Genomic DNA, 10,575 nt, shown 5'->3' with positions numbered 1-10,575 from the left:
GCCCTGGGGACTCTGGGAAAAAGGCCCACTCTGGTGGCACGGATTGGATCTCCGCACGAACCTAATAAAGGTGGCGGAACTAAACACGTCATAAATAACGGGTGGGACGCTAGGCGGGGGAGGGGCGCGCGGTTGCTAACGTGAGCCCTAGCGTCGGTGCTGGCATAGCGGTTCAGCTCGGACGCAGGATGTGGCTCCAGCCCCTCAGCGGCCTGGGTCACTGCGCCCGGGAGCCGCCGCGTGTTATGTCCCGGCTGCGCCTTTGGTTGCCACGGCTCTTGCTCACGTGGCAGCAACTGTGGCTAGTAGTCCTGGCAGTTCAGCCTCCGGAGTGGGCCCTGGGCCCCGTCCAGGTGACCCCCAACCCCGCGCGGCTGACCGAGGCTTGGTCTTCATACGCCTCAGACCCCCCTCCCAAATTGCCCCATGCCCTTACACCCCTGGCAGAAGCCGGGGGCTTTAATTACTCGACGTCCTCGTCTCCAGTCCAGATGTTGGCCCCGCCTCATCAGGAGTTGACTGAGACTGAGGTTCCATACCCAGACACGGATTCGGTTGGAGAGCTGCCTACAGGGCCAGATCAGTTTGCTGTTCCACACCAAGATCTGAATAACAAGCAAACCCAACATCAAAAGCTCCCAGAGGAAGTTCCAGTGCTGGATTGGAATCAGAATCAGGCCTTGGTTCTGCCTTCTCGACACAAAAGTAAGACGAAAAACATAGGTCTAGATCAGGCTGAAGGTCACCAATCATTTGAAATAGTTGTTCCACCTCTAGGTAGTAAGAGCTCAAAACCAGTGAAGTTTATTGTTTCACCCCCAAACCTGAAGAAAGATCTAGTTCAGCATCAACGGCTTGCCAAAGTTGTTGGAACTACAGGCCAATTTGAAAAAACAACTCAGGGTCTAGAACAACAGTTGCAGGGTGATTATTTAGATCCCAGTATGGATGCCTCTTTTTTTTTTTTGACACAAAATGGATGTACGTTAGTTTGACCTATACACCTACTTTTATGTTCTCATGGTTTAAATAGAAAGTACAGCTTTTGGATTATTTAAAAAGATCAGAAGCTAAAAATACAGTACTAAATATCATTGCAAGGATTTGGTAGCCAAAATATTTGCTCCATTTCTATGAAAGAATCCATTAATACAAAATTATATTTCTTTTATAATATAATACTTTTTATATCATGTGCGCATGAAAAACATTCTAAATTACAGAAACAATTAGACAGTCATTGAATACTTCCCAAGATGTTCAAAATCTCTTTAATTGTTAAATCTATCAACACACAACACAAAAACTCTCATAAATAAACCACATCTTCAGATATCAAACCAAATCTTCTAGCATAAAATTCCTTATCCGTTTGTACGCATGAGATGCTAAAGTTGAAGCAGTTTTCAACCTGAATCATTGATAAATGATGTGTTAAAAATTAGCTAATGTTTTTATTCTTTACTTTTTCACTTAAAATGAAGAAGAAACTGTAGATTGGGCTAATTTGGAATAAATTGCTATAGAGTTTTTTTTGGAAAGCTGTTATTTAAATCTCAGTAATCATTATTCAGAATGGGTTATTAAATCGCTTGATTTACATAGGAAAGAAAAATGAAGATTCACTGGGACTGATGCTAACCAGGGCTAAAGGGGAGGTGGGTTTGCTCATCCATTGTCTTTAGAAGATAAATCATAGAAGCAAAGTCCCTAAACTGGTGGGACATGGGTCTCTTTGTACATTACGATGAGTAAATAAAATCCAGAAGACTTGAGGAATGTAATTTTATACCCCCTTCAGTTCTATTTATTGGAAGCAAATTGTTTGAGTATAATATTATTAATCTCTTATTTTTGCCTAAGTTAAACAGTTCTTTGAGTTGAAATAGTTTTTTAACTTAAAAAAGATATGCCTATTTTCAAAGCATGTCAGGTTACAAAATATAATGAGGAAAAAGATGAATTCTTAAGGGTTCAGGTACATGTCAGTATAGTTAAAAAATACTTTTAGTTAGGGCTGGTATACAAAGTATTTTGAAATTTTTAAATAAACATTTTTCTCTGCAACAAATTGATACACTACAGATGCCTTTTATCCTGAGGAGAGCCTACCTACGGATTTTCTGGGGAGCCCAGATGAACCTCCAGAGCCCCCTGAGGAAGCTGAAATTTCTCCATCCCAGCAGGAGGCCCAAACTCGTCATCCAGAGCTCACTGAGGAGGCTGAATCTTTACCCCAGCAAGAGGCCCCTGCTCAGCAGCCACAGACCCCTGAGGAGGTTGAATCTTTTTCACCCCAGGCAGAGGCCCAGGCTCAGCATCCAGAGCCCACTGAAGAGGTAGAACCACCTCCACTTCATCAGGAGGCTCCATCTCAGCCTTCAGAGGCCCCTGAGGAACTAGAAACTTCAAGTCCTCAGGAGGCCCTAGCCCAGCCTTTGGAGACACTTAAGGAGGTTGTAGTTCAACCAGTAGCACCTCATGGGGTAAATGAAGCTCAGCAGTCAAACTTGTACAATGTCACTGTTAAACCTCTGGATCTGGCACTTACCATAACTCCACAGGTCACGAAAGAGGTTGAACCTTCTCCAGTCCAGCAGGAGACCCCATCTCAGCCTCCAGAGCTCCCTGAGGAGGTTGAACCTTCTCTACTCCATCAAGAGGCCCCAACTGAGACTCCAGGGTTCCCTACTGAGTATGTACTTCAAATTCCAGTGAGGGATGAGGTAGCATCTCTACCTGGCGTTCAGCGTCACGCTCATTCAAACTTGCCCAGTGTTACACTTCAACCTCTGGATTTGGAACTTACCATCACTCCAGAGCCCACTACGGAAGCTGAATTTCCTACAGCTCAGCAGGAGGCCCTGGCTCCACCTCTTGAGCATCCTGAGGAGACGGAGTCTTCTCCAACCCAACAAGAGACCTCAGCTAAGCCTCCAGAGCCTCCTGGAGAGGTTGAGCCTTCACGTGAGCGCAAGCAACCAGCTCCGCCTTCTGAGCCTCCTGGGGAAGTTGAACCTTCTCCAACCCAGCAGGAGACCACAGGTCAGCCTCCAGAGCCTCTTGTGGAAGCTGAGCCTTCTCCAAGTGAACAGGAACAAGCGACTCAGCCTTCGGAGCCTACAGAGCCTCCTGAGGAGGTGAAACCAGCAACCCAGCAGGAGACCCCAGCTCAGCTTTCAGAGTCTTTTGGAGAAGCTGAAACTTCTGCAACCCAGGAGGAAGCCTCAGCTCAGTCTCCAGAGCCCCCTAATGAGGCAGAATCTTCTCCAACCCAGCAGGAGATCCCAGCTCTGTCTCCAGCGGAGACAGAACCTTCGGCAACCCTGCAGGAGCAACCAGCTCAGCCTCCAGAGCCTTCTTCAGGGGAGGTGGAACCTTCTCCAACTCAACAGGAACAGCCAGCTCAACCTCCAGAGCATCTTGAAATGACAGTTTCACCTCCAAGTCACCATCATGCTGGGCATTCAAACTTATCCAGTGTCGCTGTCAAACCTGCAGATGTGGAGCTTACCATAACAAAAGAGCCCACGCCAGAGGTGGGACCTTCTCCAAATCAGCACAAGCCTTCAGCTCAGCCCTCAGTGCCCCTTACTAATGCAGAATTTTCTGCAACCCCGCATGAGGCCCCCACACTGCCTTCACAGCCACCTGAGGAGGTTGAACCTTTGCCAGTTCAACAGGAGGCTCCAGCCCAATCTCCAGAAGCCGGTACACGTAACAAACCTTCAGTACAAGAGGAGACCCCAGCTCAGTATCCAGAGCATCCTGGAGAAGAAGTTATACCTGCCACAACCCAGCAGGAGACTCCAGATCAGCATCCACAGGCTCCTGAGGTTGTACCTTCTCCACCTCAGCAGGAAGCCACAGCTCAGCATCCACAGTCTCCTGGTGAGGTTGAATCCTCTCCAACTCAGTCTCCAGAGCTCTCTAATGTGACTGTAGTTTTCTCTCCAGAGCATCATGTGACAACAGTTTCTCCTCTAGGTCAGGATCAAGCTCAGCTTCTGCAGCGGCCCGCTGTCACTGTTAAACCTGTGGATCTTGCACTTACCGTAACTCCAGCGTTCACTAATGAGGTTGAAACTTCTCCATCCCAACAAGAAACCTCGGCTCAGTCTACAGTGTCCCCTGAGCAGTTGGAACCTTTGTCAGTCCAGCAAGAGGTTTCAGATCAGCATGCAACCCCCACTAAAAATGTTGAACCTTTTCCAGTTCAGCAGGGAGCCCCAACTCAACCAACATACCCCGAGGTGACACTTCCAAATCCAGAGCAAGTTCAGGCTCAGCATCCAACCTTGACTGAGGTCACAGTTCAACCTTTGGACCTTGAACTGACCATAAGGCCCAAACCCACTACGGAGGATGAACCTTCTCCAACCATGCAGGAGACCTTAACCCAGCCTCCAGAACCACCTAAGGAGGTTTTTGTAGCTCAGCCTCCGGTATATCAGAACCCAATAGTTCCAGCACCAGACCAGGATCACACTGAGCCTCCAACATTACCCAGTGTCAGAGTTCAACCTTTGGACCAGGAGCTTACTGCAACTCCAGAACCTACTACAGAGTCTGAACATTCTACAGCCCTGCCGCAGACTACAGCTCCCCCTCCAAAACACCCTGAGGTGACACTTGCACAGCCAAACCTGACTCAAGTCACAGTTCCACCTGTGGACCTGGGAGTTAACATATCTCAGCAACCAAGGCCATCTGAGACAGTTCCTTCGACTCAGTATTCGGTATCCACGGGTCTTCCTGGTGTAAAATATACCCCAGAAAAGGAGCAGCCAGAACAGAACGCCACCACAAACATCAGCATATGTGAGCTCTGTACCTGCAAAAATGAGACGCTGTCGTGTGTTGGTCTCAGCCCGAAGCAGAAGCTCCACAGAGTGCCTGAGCCAGAGCCTAACACCTACAACGGCACCTTCACCGTCATGTAAGAATCGCCTTTCCTCATTTGTTCTCTGCATCCTGCCTGACATGGCAGCCTTTCTTCAGGTCTTCCTGGGTCCTCCTTAACTCCCCAACCCACATTGACTGACTTTCTGTTTCCACCTATTGTTTGTCAATGATTCCTTGTCTTCATTCTCCTTCTTACTATTTTTCCCTCTCCTCCAGTCTTTTACTTTTAATTGCCCTTATTTTTTCCTTCTCCATTTTTTTACCCCATTATTTAATTCCTTAACATCTACTCTTCTCCCATCTTTACTCCATCCTCTTTACAGCAACATGGCCCTCTCCCCATCTCATTGGTGGTAATACAACAAAGTGGTTAAGAGTAGAGATTCCGGAGCCAGACTACCTGGGTTTGAACCCAGGTCTGTCACTTATTAGCTTTATGACTCAATTTCCTCATCTGTAAAATGGGGATTATGGTAGTCATCATCTCATAGGATGACTCCTATGACTCCTAAATCTCCCAATGACTCCAATCTCATTGGGAGATGTAGATGAGTTAATATAGGTCAAGGTCTTCTATCAGTGCCTAGCATATATTTTAGTGTTAGCTATTATTATTATTCAATCCCTCAGTTATATCTAGAACTCATCTTTGTCCCTGGCTTTCTATATGTAGCACCCATTTTGTGCCCAACCCAGGACTAAGTACTGTGGGAGCCACAGAAGTATATGGCATTGTCTCCAGAACATGACAATGACAAGTGGGGAGAATGGGGATATGCCTTAAAAGGGAGGTAATATATAATTAAGTCTTAAGAGAAATACAGAGAGGTGCTGTAATTCACCAGAACCTGTATTCACAGGGGTGTGGAGGTCACGGAAGGCTGCATGGATAAGCTAAATCTTTAGCTGGGACTTGAAGATTGGCTGTGATTTGGCAGCAAAATAATAGGCAGTACAGTCTAGGCAAAGGTGTGACTGCAGGGATGATCAGAATTTAATAGATTAGTTTGGCTGTAAAGAATTGGGTTAGGCAACAATGAAAGATAGGATTATGAAAAACCTTGGCTATTGGCAATGGGGGTTTGAAAGTTACGCTGTGAGATATGGGGAGCCATGCAAGTTTTCAAGCAAGAGAGACAAATGATTAAAACAAGAGGCTGATTTTAGATTTCATATGTAGAGCGATCTAGAGAGGAAAGCTTGATTCAGGGAGTCCAAATAGAATGCTTTAGCAAAATCTAGGAGTAAAGTGAGAAGGGGCCAAATTAGAGTGGTTGTGATGGAAGTAGAAAGAAAATCCTGAGAGTACTACAGAGGAAAAACTGACAAGATGTAGTAATTGACTAGAGATGGGGGATTGTAGTACAGGAAAGAGACAAATCACATGTGTTGATGGGCAGAATGATGGTGGTATAACAGGTGGAAATCCAGCAGTTGGGAAGCAGTGTCAGTTTGAGGGAGATGAGTCCAGTCTTAGGCATCTTTTATTGGTGAGCATAAAGCAACCAGAAGGCTCTGTTTGAGTGGAAATGTCCCTCAGGCAGATGGGCAGACAGGTATCCGTTTTGACTTATTTCTGACTCGTGTGAAAAATGTGCATATAAACTGAACAGTTACATTGTTGCTGAGGGGAGAGGACAAAGCTAAAGCTAAAGATTCAAAGTCATCCACTGAGTTCGTGGTTCAAACTGAACCTCAGGCATTTAACAGCTTCTCTTAAACATGTCTAATTCATGGATACATTCTCACTGTTTAAAAAAAGAAATGTCACAGAAGTATATAGGATAAAATGTGAAAATCCCACCCCACCTTCCCTACCACCAATAAGGTAACTCCTGTTACTGTTTTGATGTGTGTCCTTCCTTCCGAGCTCTTTCCTTTGCATTTTGTTCCCCTAATGAGGTAATAACTTTACTCCTTGCTCAGTGACTCGTGCTTTTCCCTATGCAATATGCTTAAGAGATATTTTCGTTTTAGTCCCTCTAATTTCTGATTGCCCGTATCCTTCTAACACCTGGACAGATTCTGAGGGCACTGAGCCAAAGCTTTGGTGTTGCCTAGCATAGGATTTCTTTATATTCGTTTGCTGATATTGATAAATGTTTGCCATTTTTCTCATTGATTTGTAGGAGTCATTTTAGACACATAAGTGATTTTGGAAAAAAAGTGATTGGCATTATGTATCCAAGAAATTGGACAGATAGGAAGTTCAGGTTCTGAGGAGATGCCTCACTGTTTGTGCCAGTGGCCTCACAGTATGTTTTTATTAATTGTGCACACTGGGAAGCTGATAAGCTGTGGGAATTAGAAAGCTGGTCTTTTCTGCCTTTGAATATTCCCCACACGGTGGCCATGATTCTTTTCCTTATTGTCTACATTCTTTTCCTACCTATTCAAGGATATGAACTGTGTTTCTTCACAGAAATTTCCAAGGAAACTCTATTTCTTACATTGATGAAGGTATATGGAAGGCATACCGCTGGGCTGAGAAGCTGTGAGTATACTCTCCCCAAATATGAATACAAAAAGTTAACTGCATTGTAAGATCCTTCTTGGTCCGGAATTTTGAGGTCAATACCTGTGAGAAAAGGGATTTCCCCTTCCATATCCCAAAGCAACCTAATGATTGAAATTCTGTGTTTATTTTAAAAATTAAATTTGGCAGGACCTCTTTAAAATCAGGAAGAGACAATTTAAACTTATTTTCCATTATACAAGTAATACATGATTATATTCTCAATAGATAACAATGAAATAACAGGTATAGTGAAAACCCTCCTTGTGCCCTAATCCCCCACCCACTACTTTGAGTTTAGTAGTAATCCTTGCATACTCTTTTCCATACGTTTGAGTACATACATACTTACAGATAGCAAAATAGGTTTGTGTGTTTTTCTGACCTTTTTTTACATAAGTAACATCCTGCAACTTGATTCCTTCATTTCATGATATGTCTTAGATTTCTTTCCTTCCCAGTACATAGAGGGTTACCCCATTCATTTAAGCTCCTGCATAATATTCCATATTATGAATGTATCACAGTTTAATAATGCCCCTATTGAAGGATGTGTAGATTATGTCCAGTTTTCTTGTTACTTGCATTGCTGCAATGAATATCCTTGTACATGCATTTTTGTGAGCCTGGTCATTTATTTCTATAGAATAGTTATCTAGAAATGGGATTGTTGGGGTGAAGACTATTTAGATATAAAATTTTAATTGCCCTCAAAAAAGTTGTGCCAGCTTATACTCCAGTCATCCTGCTGTGATGACATTCATTTCCCCACACCCTACCAACACTGGATATTCTCCCTTTTTTTTTTTTTCTTTTTTTGCTAATCTGACGGGTGAATAAAAGGGGTCCCATCTGAATTTGAATTTTTCTTATTACTTGTGAACTTAAATAGCTTTATATGTTTACTGAACATTTGTATTTCATCTCTGAATTGTCTGTCCTTTGCCCATTTTTCTGTTACTATTTTTTTTTATTGATTTGTAGAAAAAGTCAGTTTAGATACATAAGTGATTTTGGAAAAAAACATTCAAAGTAATTTTTCATGACAGTCTGTGGTCATATCCTTAGTTCAATTTGAATAGACAAGTCATAAATGACTTCTGAATTAATAATAGAAGACATAACATTCAATCTAAAAACAGGTATTATGACCACCCTTAAAGAGATGCCCCCTTAGTCTGATATCTTATTGGTAAGGAAACAAATGCTAGAACCAGGCAATTTGTTTTAATTTACAGATTTCCTAAATAGTATATGTAGTTTATATTTCCCGTGATAGTATCTAACGTGGAGATTTTATTTCCCAAACTTGTAAGAGAAATGAAAGTCATTTGGCACAAGAAATAGATAACTTAATTTCCTCTGGGAGTGGAGGGGGGTGGTAGACTGAGGGACAGAGGTAAGAGAAAAAGCTTGAATTGTGTGCTACATAGTTTTGGAATTTTGAGATGTGAAGATATATGACATATTTTTAAAAAATAAGTTGAAATTAAAAAATTAATTTTTAAAAAGCATGTGTTTGGGAGACGATACACTACAACATGAGTCTGGTAAGGTTTGAAGATTTCTAAGTCAGCTTGAGGTTTCTACCTTATAAGCAAAGGTTCCTAACTTGAGGTCAGTGTTTCCCCAAAGCAGAATTTCTTTATACCTCCTGCTCCCCCGTGTATACCTCTTTGGCAAGCTGCAGAAGCTTATGTTCTTGGGATAATGTTTTATAATGTATAATAAGTCAAACTATATAGAAAAACAAAGGAAACCAACTGTATTGAAATAGTTTTCAGAATATTTTTAAAATTAGTGAAATAGTAATAAATATGCTTCTCTTAACACATTAAATAACAAGATATAGTGGTAGGTCTAATAAATATTATAACTCCAGGGTAGTGATGAGAATAAATGATATTTCGAGGTATCTGCAGCATATACGTGATATGAAATGACCTGTGATTTCTATTGGGGACCAAATGAACTATACTGCTGATCTACTGTGGTTTGTTGCCTACATTCATAATGGGAGGAAGTGCTGATTTTAGTTAGAGATTTGTGAAAACTGAGATGTAATTTTATTTCCCATCCAAGTTTGGCACTCTGGATTCAGTCCTCTCTATTCACAGACCTCTGCCCTAAAAGGATGATCCACAAGTCGAAAATTGCATGCACAGTTTTGCGTGTGTTCAAGAAAGTGCAGTTCTTTAGGGAAAAGAACCATTGCTTTTTTGAAATTCTCAGAGGATTCTTGTCTCAAAAGATTGAGTCACAAATGTAGGGGAGAAGAAAGACATTTCTTTTCCTGTACTTATCCTCATGAGTGACGATAAATGGATAATTTGTTTTAAGTAAAAGTATCTGATAGTTGATAACTTGTCACTTTCTGAATTCATTCAGTAAATATTTTTTGAGTACCTACTATATGCCAGGAACTGTTTTACATGCTAGGGTTACAGGCCCAAGAATGAAACAGCCCAAGTATCCCAGTTCTCAGGGGGTTTACAAATATATAAAAATAAGTATATAAGTATAATAAATAGATAGGTATAATTTCAAGCATTGCTAAGTACTTTGGAGAGAAAGAAAGCAGGGGAAGGAGAGTAAATCAGTTCCAGAAAGGCCTCTTGTTTGCATTATACATATAGTTAAATCAATCAAACAAACAAACCCTGAGCCCTCTCAATTTCCTAGAAGTTACAGAGATGGAGAGAAGGATAATTGTCAATAATACAGAATCAAGAATGAATGTGAAATTCAGAAGATTGCCTTAGACCAGAACCCTGGTCAGAGGTTAGACATGGCTCTTTCTTAAACGTTACTTCATGCCTGGTTTTGATATTTTCATAGTGTGAGAAAGTTTTAGATCTGGCTTTAACTCTGATTCCCCATAGTTTTAAAACTTTTTCTTCAGTCAAAATGAATATTTGGAGTTCTACAGATTAATGTATTTTATTTCAGTTATTCAGTTATTGTTTATTTGAAGCTCCTTTTTGGGTAATTTTTTGGTGACTGACTCATTCTCCGTCTAAACTTTACTTCTAGGCTGAATTTACCGTTGTTATTTTTAAAATTTCTACTATCCTGTCATCCAAACAACTTCACAGAAAGAAACCCCATTAATTTGAAATACATACTGTTTGGTTACCCCCTGTCCTACCATGATA

At 41.9% G+C, this 10,575-nt stretch overlaps 1 protein-coding gene across 9 annotated transcripts in view; it reads left to right on the top strand.

The window, feature by feature from the left end:
* The window catches only part of LOC133080635 (leucine-rich repeat-containing protein 37A2-like), a 65,607-nt gene that overhangs the window by 21,357 nt on the left and 33,675 nt on the right, over positions 1 to 10,575 (top strand). For 7 of the 9 annotated variants that reach the window (XM_061176663.1, XM_061176662.1, XM_061176666.1 and 4 more), the window contains exons 1-3: positions 189 to 705; positions 2,086 to 4,939; positions 7,328 to 7,399. In XM_061176663.1, coding sequence (XP_061032646.1) covers positions 189 to 705; positions 2,086 to 4,939; positions 7,328 to 7,399 — 3,443 coding nt within the window. Of the gene's footprint in view, positions 1 to 188; positions 706 to 2,085; positions 4,940 to 7,327; positions 7,400 to 10,575 lie in introns of those variants that run through there. The other 2 variants (XM_061176667.1, XM_061176668.1) reach the window with 1 other exon arrangement.

The sequence above is a fragment of the Eubalaena glacialis genome, chromosome 19 (genome assembly GCF_028564815.1).
Source record: "Eubalaena glacialis isolate mEubGla1 chromosome 19, mEubGla1.1.hap2.+ XY, whole genome shotgun sequence".
In the NCBI taxonomy this organism is placed as follows: Eukaryota; Metazoa; Chordata; class Mammalia; order Artiodactyla; family Balaenidae; genus Eubalaena; species Eubalaena glacialis.
This window is presented reverse-complemented; position numbering and strand designations above follow the sequence as displayed.